Source organism: Pipistrellus hanaki, assembly GCF_964339955.1.
Source record: "Pipistrellus hanaki genome assembly, chromosome: 11".
NCBI lineage: Eukaryota > Metazoa > Chordata > Mammalia > Chiroptera > Vespertilionidae > Pipistrellus > Pipistrellus hanaki.
This window is the reverse complement of record NC_140513.1, coordinates 56,356,510-56,372,900: the sequence shown is the minus strand read 5'-3', so window position 1 is coordinate 56,372,900 and position 16,391 is coordinate 56,356,510. Positions and strand designations below refer to the sequence as shown.

At 42.6% G+C, this 16,391-nt stretch overlaps 1 protein-coding gene across 1 annotated transcript; it reads left to right on the top strand.

Annotated features, from left to right (window-relative positions):
- Positions 1-222: 222 nt before the first annotated feature.
- On the top strand, positions 223-4,867 carry KLHL9 (kelch like family member 9). Its single transcript, XM_084898096.1, has one exon. The coding sequence runs from the start codon at positions 770-772 to the stop codon at positions 2,621-2,623; it is 1,854 nt and encodes a 617-aa protein (XP_084754222.1). The 5' UTR covers positions 223-769; the 3' UTR covers positions 2,624-4,867.
- The last annotated feature ends 11,524 nt before the right edge of the window (positions 4,868-16,391 follow it).

Below are 16,391 nucleotides of genomic sequence, written 5' to 3'. Positions count from 1 at the left end.
ACCGAACGCGCAGCGTAAACGCGGGCTCCGACTCTGGCCTTTTCAGCCCCCCAGACCACGTGACCCCAGGCCCTGCGGGCGCGGACCCCGCGCAGCCCCCGCCCCGCCCTGCGCGCCCCCTCCCCCACCCCCACGCCCGCTCTCGGCGAGTCGGGCGTCCGCGCAGGCGCAGTCGCTGCGGCGGCCGCTCCTAGCCCGAGGGATCCTGGGACTCGCTAGGCCTTTCCGGAAGGGGCGGCTGGGCGGCGGCGGCGGCGGCGGCGGCGGCGGCGGGGCTCGGCCGGTGTTCCAGGCCCGCGTTCCAGGCCCTTCCTCCCTAAGTGGCCCGGAGCCGCGGCGGCGACGCTCCGGTGACAGCGGCGGACTCGACGGGCCGGGCGGGCCGCACCGCCGCGGGAGCCCGCAGCTGCAGGACGTGGCGGCGCCTCCCCTTCGCCCGGAGCGGAAGCGCTGCTGGGAGAGCCGCCGCGCAGGCCGCTGGACCAGGCGAACCCGGTGACTGCGCTGCTGCCTTCGGAGGATGAATCATCTGCATAACAGTCGGATCTGAGGCCCGCGGCCCGCTGTGGTCCCGCTGCGCCGCCGTTGTAAGTGGAGGACCGCCCGCCTGGCGTGCCTGCGGGGGGCCGCGGGGACGGCTTGCCCTTGACGCGGAGAGCGAGCTGTCCCGCTCCCTTTGCACATCTTTGTTTCCTTGAAAGCATTCCGGTTTGGTTTCCACCCCGTTCTCCGTTCACCGGCGCGCATCTTCGTGCCAGAGGCTTTTTCCATGAAAGTGTCTCTGGGTAACGGGGAGATGGGCGTCTCCGCCCATTTGCAGCCCTGCAAGGCAGGAACCACACGGATTTTCACCAGCAACACCCACAGCTCGGTGGTGTTGCAAGGCTTCGATCAGCTCAGAATAGAAGGATTGCTTTGTGATGTGACTCTGGTGCCCGGTGACGGGGAGGAGGTCTTCCGCGTTCACAGAGCCATGATGGCGTCTGCTAGCGATTATTTCAAGGCCATGTTCACCGGTGGGATGAAGGAACAAGATTTAATGTGCATCAAGCTTCACGGGGTGAACAAAGTCGGCCTGAAGAAGATAATTGACTTTATTTATACGGCAAAGCTTTCTCTTAATATGGACAGTCTCCAGGACACACTCGAAGCTGCCAGCTTTTTGCAAATTTTGCCCGTTTTGGACTTCTGTAAAGTGTTTCTTATATCGGGAGTCTCTTTGGATAACTGTGTTGAGGTTGGGAGAATCGCTAACACCTATAATCTTATAGAAGTGGACAAATATGTCAATAATTTCATCCTGAAGAATTTCACTGCGTTACTGAGTACCGGAGAGTTCCTAAAACTCCCTTTCGAACGCCTTGCCTTTGTGCTTTCCAGTAATAGTCTGAAGCACTGTACTGAACTTGAGCTGTTCAAGGCTGCCTGTCGCTGGCTAAGATTGGAAGATCCTCGGATGGACTATGCTGCAAAATTAATGAAGAATATTCGATTTCCACTAATGACCCCGCAAGACCTCATCAATTACGTGCAGACAGTAGATTTCATGAGAACAGACAACACCTGTGTGAATTTGCTTTTGGAAGCTAGCAATTACCAAATGATGCCGTACATGCAGCCAGTGATGCAGTCAGATAGGACGGCCATTCGATCGGACTCGACACACTTGGTTACCTTAGGAGGAGTGTTGAGGCAGCAGCTGGTTGTCAGCAAAGAATTGCGGATGTACGATGAAAGGTCACAAGAGTGGAGGTCTTTAGCCCCCATGGATGCTCCCCGTTACCAGCATGGCATTGCTGTCATTGGAAACTTCCTTTACGTAGTTGGCGGTCAAAGTAATTACGATACGAAAGGAAAGACTGCTGTCGATACAGTTTTCAGGTTTGACCCTCGGTATAATAAGTGGATGCAGGTTGCATCACTAAATGAAAAGCGCACGTTCTTCCACTTGAGTGCCCTCAAAGGACATTTGTATGCCGTTGGTGGGCGAAGTGCAGCTGGTGAACTGGCCACAGTAGAATGCTACAATCCAAGAATGAACGAGTGGAGCTATGTTGCAAAAATGAGTGAACCCCACTACGGCCATGCAGGAACGGTATATGGAGGCTTGATGTATATTTCAGGAGGAATTACTCATGACACCTTCCAAAATGAGCTCATGTGTTTTGACCCCGATACAGACAAATGGACACAGAAAGCTCCAATGACTACAGTCAGGGGTCTGCATTGCATGTGTACGGTTGGAGACAAGCTCTATGTCATTGGTGGCAATCACTTCAGAGGAACAAGTGATTATGATGATGTCCTAAGCTGTGAATACTATTCACCAACCCTTGACCAGTGGACACCGATTGCTGCCATGTTAAGAGGTCAAAGTGATGTTGGAGTTGCTGTCTTTGAAAATAAAATCTATGTTGTAGGTGGATATTCTTGGAATAATCGTTGTATGGTAGAAATTGTCCAGAAATATGACCCAGAAAAGGATGAGTGGCATAAAGTTTTTGATCTTCCAGAGTCACTTGGTGGCATTCGAGCTTGTACCCTCACGGTTTTTCCACCTGAAGAAAATACTGGCTCACCTTCTAGAGAATCACCTCTTTCAGCACCTTCAGATCATTCCTAGGACAAAGGTGTCATAACTTTGCGGTGCATAATGGATGATCTCATCCTTCCTCTTTAGTTATAACTCCCAGTGATTGGTCAAGTTATTAGAAAGGTAACTGATGTTGTTTGTATTGTTTGGCTTAATAGGTTTATCAAATGGTTAAATGCATTCTGAAAATACTCAACATAGCCAGCTGTTTTAACACACAAAATGATAATGTAAAAAATGTTAGAGGTTTTTTGTGGTGTATGTCAGATTGTAGGGTGATTGTATCAATAGTAAATGTGTAGTAATGTTTATCATGCTTCAAAGTTGAAAGTTTTCATCTTTTATTACAAAACATCAAAGGGTGGCTGCCAGCTCTAACCTAAAAAATAAGGAAAAGGTCACCAAGTATTATTAGCTACTTCCCTTTTTTTCATAGAATTTTTGACATAGCTGCCAACTCAGTAGATTGTGTGAGTGCATTCAGAATATGTGAAGTTTCTTAGGCAGGCAGGAGAAATAAAAAACTCAGAAATGTTAACTTGAAAAAAACCAGTGTCAGAGTTTATATTTCTGGAGAGAGTGAGAAAAAGAGAAAATGCACACAAATACACACATACATACATACAATACATATGTGCATGAGATACACACACACACACACACACGCACGCACATAATCTCATTTTTAAATTGATTGGCACTTCAAGTAGAGATTAATTGCTTTTAAATTTAAACTCTATCTAGCAGCTAGTTGCTATTCAAATGGGAATTCAGTACCAGAGTATAAATAAATGTCTATATAATAGTCATGCTGACTGAATTGAAATAGATTAGTACTGTAACATTGAATTGACAACCAAGTTTAGCATTTGACTAAGTTGTTCCTGAAGATGAAACGTAATACTTTTTCTGCTTGTATATTGTTGTGTGTTTTTTTGTAGAGTTAGTTGCTTTTCTACAGATTACTTATCAGAGCTCAGGTTTCAGAGCATTGCTTTTACTCAGTAAATTTAGGCTCTGCTCCTTTCTCCCTTTTTGCTCAGTAAAGCATATGATTATAAAAGCAAAGAAAGAAACATGCTGATGAACAAAGCTATAGGATTTTAAATTCAGTCTCCCAATTCAGTCCTTCTAACAAGATTATTTGATTTGGGGTGGCTGCCCTGGTGCTGCTCCCTCCCATGCATCCTGAGCTTTGTGTGGTCTGCCTCAAGCCATGATCTGAGTAAGCAACTCTGTTCTGCATCAGATCAGAAAACGTCCTTTTGGCTATGTCTACAGGACAGGACGAACTTCAGCTTCCCTAAGGAGCCAACTACAGAAAGCCTAGGACACTGCTATCTCTTGGAGGCTGTACTGAAGTAGATCTCCAGGCTCTTCAATACCAAGGCCTCCCTACTGGTTGAGAACTACCTTGGGAGATCTTAATGGGACCTTATCAGCAAATGGAATCACAGGAGTCCTTTGTAGTGAGTAATTCCTTTTTTTAGAATATGTTTTTAATTGATTTTAGTGAGAGAGAGAGAGAGAGAGAAAGAGGGAGGAAGGGAGAGAGAAAGAGAAACATTGGCCACCGCCTCCTGCATGCCTCCTACCAGGAATTGAGCCCACAAACTGGGCATGTGCCCTGACCAGGAATCAAACAGATGACCTCTTAGTTCATGGGATGATGCTCAACCAACTGAGCCACACTGGCCAGGGCTGTAGTGAGTAATTCTGAAGTACTTTTCTGGAATGTCTACCTGAAGAAAAAATTTATATATATACACTTAACATACACATATATGTATATGTATATCCCTATATTTAGGAAATTGTCATAGTGTAAGTCAGGAATATCCTTCTTATTATTAACAAATACCATAATAAAACTCAGGAACCAAGACAAAAGGAATTGGCTTCCAGGGATCAGAACTTCACTGCCCATACAAGTGTTGATTCATTTCAATGCTTTTCATGATTTCTGCATTGGCAGAAGTTTTCATACTTCAATGTTTTTTTTAATGTCTCAGTTTTTTATTACTAAAAATAACACATTTGCATATATTTAGAAAATAGAAAATGTAGAAATTGCTGTGCATAGAAATTAGCCTTGTGAATAGAATAAGCAAGAAATGGCATCCCAGTTATTTCCTTGATTATTAATGAGGTTAAGTATTTGTTTCCTTTGATCAGATGTTCTTGTCCTTTGCCTTTGTAGTACCTATTGGGGTTGCCTTTTTTTCATATCAAGTTATATGACTTCTTTATATAATAAATTTAATTTAACTGGCATTTGTTTGCATTGATTTTTTTTCTCCCTCAGTATTGTAACCGAACAAACAATGGGTTTGGCCTGTCTGTCACTACTTGAGCCAATTAAGCAGAGACAGACTTGAGTCATATATGGGTGTTTATTCCAATAATGCTCTCCCCTCCCCACAAATCAGCTACTTTTATTGGGTAGAGGGAAAGTAGGCAAGATATAATGGTTATAGTTACAGGCAATGGGGATTGGTGGGATCACAGAGGGTGGGTGCCTCTGGGACCAAATTGTCTCAGCAACAAGGTTGTTAATCTAGGTAGTTCTCAGAAAAGGAGGATGGACTGCATTCCGATATTAGCTCCCATGTTCCAGAGCGTACAATTCTCAACCGGGTTAGAATGTGCCTTTTCTAATCAGAGCAAAAAAATCCTGGTTAACAGAGTACGATTAATATTTCTCATAGCTAGTCCCCATTATTGTATTTCTACCCCTAACAGTATTACAGTTTTGCAAAGGCAGGGCCATTCAATTAATTTTTGAGATCAAATTTGTCTTTTTCTTTGCATTTTGACCTTTTGGAGATAATGTTCCTGTTTTTTTACAAAGCACTGATGTCAAATTCCTTGCCCTTTATCTTATTTCTTTGCCAGTGCCAATCCTTAACATGCTAAAGTGGCATTAACTGCTTGTGTCCTTTTTAATAGTTTTCCTTTCTGGTTGAAATGAGTAATTTTTATAAAAACCTTTATTTTAATAAGAATATTAATATTTACAGTAGATATTTCCCCATCATTTTTTAGTATATGTATTAACATATAGCTTATTTTTGTAATGTAGTGAAATTAGTTTTTCTTTTGTCATTTTAAAAATGCTTTCTTAACTTTTCCCCATGATGAGATGGTATAATTATCCTAGTATTTATGAATATCACTCTTTTTAAAAAAAATATATTTTATTAATTTTTCACAGGAAGAGAGAGGGATAGATAGTTAGAAACATCGATGAGAGAATCATCGATCAGCTGCCTCTTGCACACCCCCTACTGGGGATGTGCCAGCAACCAAGGTACATGCCCTTGACTGGAATTGAACCCGGGACCCTTCAGTCCGCAGGCCGACGCTCTACCCACTGAGCCAAACCGGTTTCGGCATGGATATCACTCTTTTTTAAAATATATATATTTTATTGATTTTTTAAAAAATATATTTTATTTTTTACAGAGAGGAAGAGAGAGGGATAGAGAGTTAGAAACATCGATGAGAGAGAATCATCGATCAGCTACCTCTTGCACACCCCCTACTGGGGATGTGCCCGTAACCAAGGTACATGTCCTTGTCCAGAATTGAACCTGGGACCTTTCGGTCCACAGGCTGACGCTCTATCCACTGAGCCAAACCGGTTTTGGCTAATTGATTTTTTTTAGAGAGAGGAAGGGAGAGGGAGAGAGAGTTAGAAACATTGATGAGAGAGAAACATCGATCAGCTGCCTCCTGCATATCCCCCACTGGGGATGTGCCCGAAACCAAGGCACATGCCTTTAACTGGAATCAAACTTGGGACCCTTGAGTCCACTGGCCAACACTATCCACTGAGCCAAACCGGCCAGGGCTGGATATGACACTACTAGACTTCTGATATAAAATTTAATGTATGTTTTTTAAAGGTGCTCAATTTTTTATTGTAGTAAACATAACATTTGTCCTTTTAACCATTTTAATTGGAAACTTTAGTGGCATTGCGTCCACTCACATTGTTGTGCACCCATCATCATGATGTTTTTTTGGAAAGAATGAGTGAATATAATGAGATTGTAAAGGACCTTGTAAGCCATCTTAATGAGTATGACCTATATATTCTCTAGGCCAGTGGTTGGCAAGCTCATTAGTCAATAGAGCCAAATATCAACAGTACAACGATTGAAATTTCTTTTGAGAGCCAAATTTTTTAAACTTAAACTTCTTCTAATGCCACTTTTTCAAAATAGTCTTGCCCAGGCCATGGTATTTTGTGGAAGAGCCACACTCAAGGGGCCAAAGAGCCGCATGTGGCTCTCGAGCCGCAGTTTGCCTACCATGGCTCTAGGCAATGAAAAAAAAAAATTAAAGGTACATGTAATGGGCATAAGAGAGGAAAAGCAATCAAAAAGGATTTGGAAGACAGAATTTACAATAATGATTCTCAACCCTGACTACACATTAGAAAATTTTAAAATCAATCATGCCTGGGTCACATTTCACACCAAGTCAATCAGAACCTTTGGGAAATAAGACTAAAAACATTACAGGTGATTCTGATGTGCAGCGAAGGCTAAGAGCAGTGACTGCACTAGAGCCAAGATTCTGCTTAAAGTCAAAATGTCTCCAGACCATCAGCATCACCTGGACGCTTACTGTATGTTTTTAAGTTGTTATCTATGTTCCAACACCACTTTCTGAATAATCTTCACTTTCTCACTTAGACCAGTATAAGAAGAATTTTTGTGTGTTTGAGCCAAACTGTCGACAAATGCCGGGAAGTAAAATCTCAACATTGAGAAAAGGAGAATGGCGATTTTGCACCTTGTTTTATACATTACAGTCAAAGGAGGAGACGTGAGTGGGTTACATGAGATACATTAGGGAGGTGGGAGAAAGCAAAATGAAACCTTGGGGACTGGATAAAAAATAAAACGATAATGAAGTGGGGTGAAGCTTCGTGGAGCCATTCTCTCTTGCTCAGCGGTCACCTCCTGCACATCCCAAGACACCCTGGCTGCCTTGGGCTTTGTCTAGTGGCAGAGGCCTCTCCAGGGACCAGGGGGAGACAGGGAAGTAAGTCTTGAGTCTCCTGTGATTTAGATTCTAAACTGTGGTGAAGTTCCAGACCAGAACATCCTCAGCCCTGAGCTTCCCATGCACCAGTGATGTTGGCTTTGAGCAGGCAGGAACCACCTGAGAGGCCTCAGAACGCATAAGCCCCCTATCCGGTTCCTGGGATTGCTTCCCGGTGAGCAGGGAGCAATAATGTTGCAGAGGAGTGTCCGCAGTTCTGGAAGCCAGAGGTCCGAAATCCAGAGGCTCTAGGAGGGACCCAAAACTGCTCAGCCAGGGTTTACAATAAGCTACATCTAACAGGTCAGAGGTCACAATCAGTTGGCTGTGGCTGACATCTCAGAAGCATCGGACATTGACCACATCCTCCATTTAAAGTCTGACCTTCATCTGGCTTCTGTGCCACCATCTGCTTTCCTGATCCTCCTCTCTTTCCTTTGTTATCCATCCCCTCCCATTTTAGGGACGATTGGTGTTCCTCACAATTCTAAGCTAGGTGCCACATTTCATCCTCTCTGCACATAGTCTCGACCTCCCGAATTGTTCCAAATGTCATTTCTGTGATTATAACTGGCATATGTATGTCCTTAGTCAGAATCATGTCTCCAAACATGAGACCCATATTTCTACTGGCTACCCTAGAATACCTCCACTGACCATGTCCAAAATTGAATATATGTATATTTAGCCTTTCTTGCCCTTAGGCCCTGGTTTCTGTGTTCCCTGTCTATGTGAAAGGGCCCCATCATTCTTCCACTCAAGGAAGACATGGACTTTATCCTTGAGTCCTCAAGTATGCAAATGACAAAGCAAATAAGGCAGAGTCCAGTTTTTAACGAGCTGATTTGCTAAAGATGTCTTCATTCCTACTGCTTTAGTTCAGGTTTCGTTAACAAAATACCACAGAGTGGGTAGCTAATTAATAACAAATTCATTGTTCACAGATTTAAGGTCATGGCTTCAGCATGGTCAGAGGGCCTTCTGCATCGCAGACTTCTTGTATTCTCCCAAGCGGGAAGGGAGTTGGGATCCTCGGGAACCTTTTTTTTATATGGGCAGTAACGCCATTTATGAGGACTGGGCCCTCACAATTTAAGCACTTTCCGGAGGTCCTACCTACATCACATTTATGCAGTTACAGATTTAGGTTAAAGCTGTTTCCTTTTGTTTGAGAAGGCTAGGCTTGGATTGAAACCACTAAAAGTCCTTTGGGAAGTTTGATTTAATTCAAAATACAAAAGATTCAAATTGATGATTTTGTCTAAATTGTCTGTTCTCATTGTCAAATGCTAAACAGAAAAACTTGACAATATCTAGATAAACATCTAGCAGCTGGTGAAGTTAAAAATTATTTTCTAATATGAAGGCAAATTTAAAGTTAAGTACCCCAAAGTAAATGTTAAGCAAAGAATTAAACATTTCAAAAATATTTGGTAGTTTTGAATGATTTTAAAATTACTATATCGGCAGTATTTTGAAGTATTATATAATTTAAACATATAATTGGATAAGTTACTGTTTATTTAAGTTAACATTAAAACACTGTTTTTGCCGGCTGGGCCCCAGGGCTATGTGTCCCTGCAGGGTAATGTGCCACTGGGTGCCAGAATAGCGCAAAATGTGGGGAGCCAGCACGTACTCACTGCTGCCTTAAGATTCATTGCTGGTACCCAAAACTCCAGTGCCCCCATCTTGCTTGAGCCCTGGGAGAGGCCAGCAACCCCGTGCCCTTAGATGAGGACTTAAAGCGAGGCCACTTGGTACCGGGTACCAGGCTCTGAGCCAAGGAACTCTCAGACTCTTTCTTCCCTTGCCTCCTGTCTCCCCTCTGCTTCTGCCCTGACAGTGCGCCTGTCTCGGCAGGCTTGGATTTCGTGGACGCATGGCACTGAAGGAAAATGGAGCTGCTGCTGCCCGCAGACCCAGAGTTCTGCCTCCTGCCACCCGCTCCAGTTCCCCCGCCAAAGATCCCCTCCACGCTATGGCTGTGCGCTGGGGAGGAGAAGAGGAGGGATGCTGGTTATTGGCTCCATCCCAGGGCGAGGTCCTCTGGTGGCCACTCATTGTGTTTTTTGTGTGTTTTTTTAAAATATATTTTATTGATTTTTTACAGAGAGGAAGGGAGATAGAGAGCCAAAAACATCGATGAGAGAGAAACATCGACCAGATGCCTCTTGCACACCCCCTACCGGGGATATGCCCGCAACCAATGTACATGCCCTTGACCGGAATCAAACCCCGGACCTTTCAGTCCGCAGACCAACGCTCTACCACTGAGCCAAACTGGCTTCGGCGTGGTGGCCGCTCATTGTTAAGACAATGGGACTGAAAACCTTTTCACCTGATACTTGCTCTAATCACTGAACCACACTGTCCAGGGCTGTGTGATCTATTTGATAAGTTACTAGTCTTCTTATGTTTATGCAAATAATAAGACCAAATTAAAACTGGACTTAATGCAGTCTTTCTAAAAATGAGAGTAATCTTAGGGAGAAAAATTATATGCCAATTGTGGATATTGAACTCCAGTACAATGAACTGTCTTCAAAGTTTTGTTTTTAAGGTATGTCTGCATGCCACACAGAACTCAGACCTGATGACATCACCAGAGATGTTCAAACTACAGATAATCAGATTGTCATTGCTTGATGCCAACAAAAGCCTTATCTAGAAATCTTCTCAAATGCTATGTGTTTTGTTTTCTTCTGGTTTCATAAAACGTATGCCTATGTCCTTCTTTACCTGATTGCTTATTCACACAATATAAGCCTCACTTTAGAACCCATCTGTATCACTGTGTCCTAAAGTCAAACTCAACAATTTGGAATTATAATTGAGCCAGAAAAATATGGACAGTCTATCGGCTTCACCTGAAACTGCTTTCCCTTTTCTGTCCAAATGGCTCAGTCAGAAAAGGCTCATAGTTTCTCATGGAGGAAATCTTAGAATATTTCTCCAGGGAAGCCACTCTGCTGGGCACCAATTCCAACGTGTCATAATTACAAGAGTTTCATCAAAAGGTTGGTGAAGCTTGGGCGGCTCAACAAGGGCTGAGCCACGTATGTAGTTTACCTGTTGGAACTGCTAAAAAAGCATCTCCCCCAAATCTGAATAGGATTGTCTGCTGCCAGACAGCTCAAGGCATCTTAAATCTGCATGTTATTGCCTCCTATTGGCCAAACACCTGAACAGCTTAGGCTATTCCCCAAACTGACAATGCTTCTGTAAACCCTACCCTTTGAAGTGTATTATCTCCACCTTGCCTTAGGACAAATTGTGTTAATAAATAGCATGGGATCCTGAGTCAAGATCCTCTGACCCCCCCAATGCCTTTCAAAATTATCTTTCGTCCTTGGACTCCTTGAATCTACACATCAGCTCCTTTCTCCAGATTGTAGCACCCCTTTGTAATGCTGGGACAAGAACCCCAGCACCACTCCTCCATAATCATCTGGAACACTGTAAGTTAGTATTTCCCTTTATCACATGGGTTTTACATCTCACCAGATCTTTCGTTGCTATATGCCTGCTCACTTTTGAATCATGCCTTTTAATCTTCTTTTCAAGTTTATTACTTCTCAAGTACAATAGGCATGCCAGCTTATCTAACGTGTCATCCTCTGGACATTGCCTATGTCACCTCCCGGGAACACCAGGTGGACCTGAACTTTGCAAAATCCCTCTTCCCTGCATGAAGACTCCCCTTCCCATTTGCTCCTCCTTCCTCTGTCAGACAGGAAGGACCTCTGAGTCTTGGGATAGGCAGCATTCCCCAGGGAGCCACTGGCCTACTCCCTGCAAAACACTGGGGGAAGGGATCCAACAAAGGAAAGACAGATGCATGCCCAGGGGTGACCTAGGGAAGATGCTTGTGTGAGTCACTCCGGGGGACAGATCATTGGCCAAAATGAGCGTGGCCACTGCAAGCACACAAAAATTTGGGAATACATAATCTTCTAAACAGAGGACTTCTCTCTCTTGTTGCTCTTGTGCTCTTGGCTTCCTTGCATTTCCCCTGTTTCCTCCTTAGCCATGTGGCCATGTGGACTCCACCTGCCATGGACTGATGGACTGCAGTGGGGAGCACATATTATATTAGCCCGATTGGACTCTGCTCTAACATGGAAAGGAAACTCTGGACACCGACTCTGATTCTAGTCCTATTGAAACCCTCACTACACTTCTATGACTGGGTAAAGGGAAATGGAGCTTTGGAAACTCACGTGTAATTCCATGGAAATACAGCTTTCTACAATATCACATCTTCCTGTGTGAGTCTCCTTTTCTTGGGATATTGCTATCAACTGGAGAAGATGAGGATCTTTCTTGTCTGTTAATATATTCATGTCTATAGACAGTATTCATTTAATAATTCTGATACCCGGCACAATTTCCCCTTCCCTTCCGCTTTCTGGATCCCATTCCTTCACTCCCATGTCTTTCCCTTTCACCCCAAGTAGAAATCCCCAATGTGCTTCCTTCATTCACTCCTCACTATGCTGCCCCTGCCCATTCATGCATTTGCTTCCTTTTTCATTAAGGTTTCTGGTTGTCAATTTTTCCTTCAGAGTACAAAGCCACCAATTGAAAGCAAAAGTTCAGTGAAAGTTCTGGGCTTTAGGGAAACTCTCATATGAAAGGATTTTTCCCCTCCCTGAGAAAAATTTTGGAAAGGGAATGTCCCTGTTGCAATGATGTAACAGTAGCTGTAGCAAAAAGGAAATAGAAAGTAGGATCCATTTCACTCTGTGAACTATTTAAAATATTTACATAAGAAGGGTGCCACCTACTGGCCAAAATGGACAAAGGCTGAAACAAAGTCTAGAGATCCCGGCAGGGTACACGCCCTGCAGGAGTCTGTCCTTGCAGATTTATCTCTAGGGTTTCAAAAAAGGCTCTTGCTTGGAAAGAGCTGATCCTCATCCCGAAAGAAGCCCGCTTTCTTATATTTTATATATTTAAAAAAATATACATATATATTTGAGAGACAGAGAGGAGGGGAGAGGGATAGAGGGATAGAAACATCAATTGGCTGCCTCTAGCATGTGCCCCACTGGGGACTGAGCCTGCAACCAGGGCATGTACCCTGCCTGGGAATCAAACTGGTGATCTGTTGGTTCATGCTCAACCACTGACCCACACCAGCCTGGAGAAATACATACTTTATTTTTTAGATCAATTTTAGGTTTACAGGAAAACTGAGAAGGTGTAGAAATTTCCTACATTCTCACTGCCCCATGCATAGCATACTCAAAGTTGCACCTATTTTTTTTTTTGTCAAATTAGCAAAAAATATACTTTTTTGGTTAGAAATAGAAGCCCAGAGAGAAGTCACACATACACACACACACACACACACACACACACACACACAAAGACCTACAGTAGCAGATGGAGAGTTTGGCATGATAATACAAACTGCTTAAACTTCCCTAATAAAAAGATTTGGTTTTAAACACATTTTCATAGATACCAATATTGATATTAATATTGCCACCTCTCATTACTTTTCTCCATTGTATTTTCCTTCCTTCCCTCCCTCCCTCCCTCCCTCCCTCCCTTCCTTCCTTCCTTCCTTCCTTCCTTCCTTCCTTCCTTCCTTCCTTCCTTCCTTCCTTTTGCTGCAAAAAGCTTTATTGTTTCATTTGGTCTAATGCATGGGAGAGGGCTTCGGGTGGTTAAAAGAATGGCTAGTAGTTTTGGGGAGAGGCTCAGGTAAAAGCCAGACCCCAGGGGAATGCAGAGGGACCCCTCAAAGGCCTCTGGGCTCCTAAGGCTCCTACTTGTGTTTGGGGGTGAGCCTTTGGAAGAGATACTTGCCCAGCCCAGCCTGGGGGTCACAGCCTGCGGAGGTGAATCAGGTGTAGCCCATCTCACTAGAGTTTCCCCTCCTCACCCGGAAGTGGTTCTGCAGGAAGTCACAGAGATGAGGTCTGTGCGGGGAGAGCCAGGGCCTGCAGCTCCCCAAGGGCCTGGGTCAGGTTCTTCTCCAAGGCCAGGGCGGCTGCCATGGTCCTGAGTTTTGTCCACTCATCTTGGGAGGCCTCAGTGCGTCCTGGAAGGGAATGCGGCCACCGCGCTGGCTTTGCAGCTTTAAGAGATGCTCAGCGCCCTCGGGCTTCTCCGCCAACTCGCCCTCACATCGTCAAGGTTGAAATAGACGATGGAGAGAGGTAGGTGTGGGGGGGTCCGCAGATGTGGGTTGGCCGCAGCCTCCACGTCGGTGGAATAATTCTGACAAATTTGGGAGGGCAGGGTTGTTCAGGTAGAAAAACCCGGTGTGTGGGCTGATCTGAAGTGGTTCTGAAGGTGGTGACTGGAGAGTGGCCTGAGGCTGGAAGAAGGGGCTTCCCCGGGTCTGTCCCATCCAAACACTGTTGAAGCAAGAGACAGATCCTGGACCGCCGAAGGCACTCTCCATTGTGCTCTCTTGCTCTGCTTTTGCCAATCTTTTCTTTTACTGTTGAAGTATTAAGTATTATTTGATTTTAGGATTTTTCTCCCGATGAAAAGAAACAATGGAGATTGATGTACGTTCTCATTAAGAATGATGACACAACAATAGAAACTGTCCAGTGAACATACACTTCCAATGAATGGTTTCTATGAGAGAAACTGGAATGTAGAACTTAGAAAGTTACTGATGGGAAAGGTGGGTGAGCAGATAGCAGAACTTAAGGATTCTTGGAGAAAATAGGAACCAAAGAGCCCAACCTCTTCACCCCATGTTTAAATTATTAAAATTTGATTAATTGTCTTAGTGTGGTGCTTGACACAACGCAAATCAGCCAGGGATAACAACAAGAACAATATTGTTAATGAAATAAAAATATATCTTTCTTTTGTTTAAATTAGGTTGTTTATATAAAAATGGCAATTAAATATGTAAACTCTGGAGTAAGAAGATGAATAAATATGTGGATCTAAAAACATAAATTTCACACTATTAGAATCACTATTGTGACATAGAATATTTTGCTTCATTTATATATTTATTTCTTTGTTTGTAAAGAGTCATGGCATGACAAAAGTATTCTTTTTTAAATTTCTAATTCCCTGCCTTCTTCCCAGCTGGAGATTATGGAAGACAGCCCAATACCCAATCTTGAAACCACTATTTGACTTATATCCAGTAGATGGCAGTATAACACCAAACGTCCATATCTTTTAACAAAATAATGTTTTTATTGATTTCAGAAAGAGGGAGAGTGGGAGAGAGAGGAGAGAGAGAGATAGAAACATCAATGATGAGAGAGAATCATTAATCGGCTGCCTCCTGCACACTCCCTGCTGGTGATAGAGCTTGCAACCCGGGCATGTGCCCTGACCAGGAATCGTACCTTGACCTCCTGGTTCAGGGGTTGACAATAGTAAGGCAACAAATCAATGTGCCTCTCACATCAATGTTTTTCTCTCTCTCCGTTATCTCCCTCCATTCCATTCTTTCTAAAAATCAACGGGGAAAATATCCTCTGGTGAAGATTATAAAAATAAGATAGAAAAACAGCAAGAATAAGAAGAATTGGAAAATATGATTTAAAAGAGTAAATTACTGACATACCTCAATGTGGGGTTGGAGGGATGAGAAGAGATAAACCAAAAAACTTGTATACTTAAATTCATAGCCGTGAACATGGTCAATAGGGTAGTGAAGACTTAGGAGGGTCGTAGGGCTGGGAGGATCAGGGAATGGGGAGAAAATGGGAAATATCTGTAATACCATTAACATAATAAAATAATTTAAAATTGAAAAAAGAGTAAATCAGTGGTTAAGTCTCTGGGCACTATAATTCAGAATAGGAAAAGTAATTTCTTTAAAATATTTATAAATAATTCACAAAAATTTTCACATATTAGACTACAAAGAAAGGATCAATAATTTCTCCAGAGAAAAAATGCTAGAAGTTGTATGCTCAGATAATAAAGCCCGAATTTTTTTTTGAACAAATTTTAAACCAATTATTTAGACATTTTAAAACATACTGATAAATTATAATCAGGTCAGAGAGAAAAAAATAAAATGAAAATTTAGTAAGTAATTGGAAATTAAAATACTATTCTTAAAATTTGCAGAAGTAGTCAAAGTTACACACTGAAGTAAACTTACGGGTTTATCAAACAGAGGACTTGAAAATAGAATGTCCTCACACATTAAAGTCAATTAATTCTAAATGACATTAAAACGTATAATAAAAGCTGACCTTTATTGAATGTTCTTTCTGTAACAGGGACTGTGATAAGCACTTTATAAAAATATTATTTCTTATCTTTTCAACAAGCCTACCATGCTCTTAAACTATAGCTTATTCTCTACTGTATGCTCTTAGATGATAACTATCATTTATTGAGTTCCTACTATGTGTAAAAGCAACAAACCACAGAAGCTTAAGTAGCAGAATTCTGATTCAAGCACAATCATATTTTCCCAATATCATATTGGTTCCACTGTGACAGAATTAAAAAATCACATTAATAAACCCACTCATCACAATTAAGAAGAGTATCTTAGAAATACAAAGGTAATTTGATACTAGAAAATATATTTATATAATGCATCATCTATCACACCAGAGTTCAATAAATGATACTTTCTTAAGGATTACTTGCCATGTGGGGTCTAAAACTAAAACTGAACTTTAAAAATTCTGCTACCTAAAAATCTATCAATCTGACTGTCCTTGAACTCTTTTACCCATGTGTGATTTTGTACTATATGTAACAATCATTTGGAAAATATTCATCC

Excerpts from the sequence above, each read along its gene's own strand:
- KLHL9 (XM_084898096.1), top strand. The coding sequence starts at position 770 with ATGAAAGTGTCTCTGGGTAACGGGGAGATGGGCGTCTCCGCCCATTTG.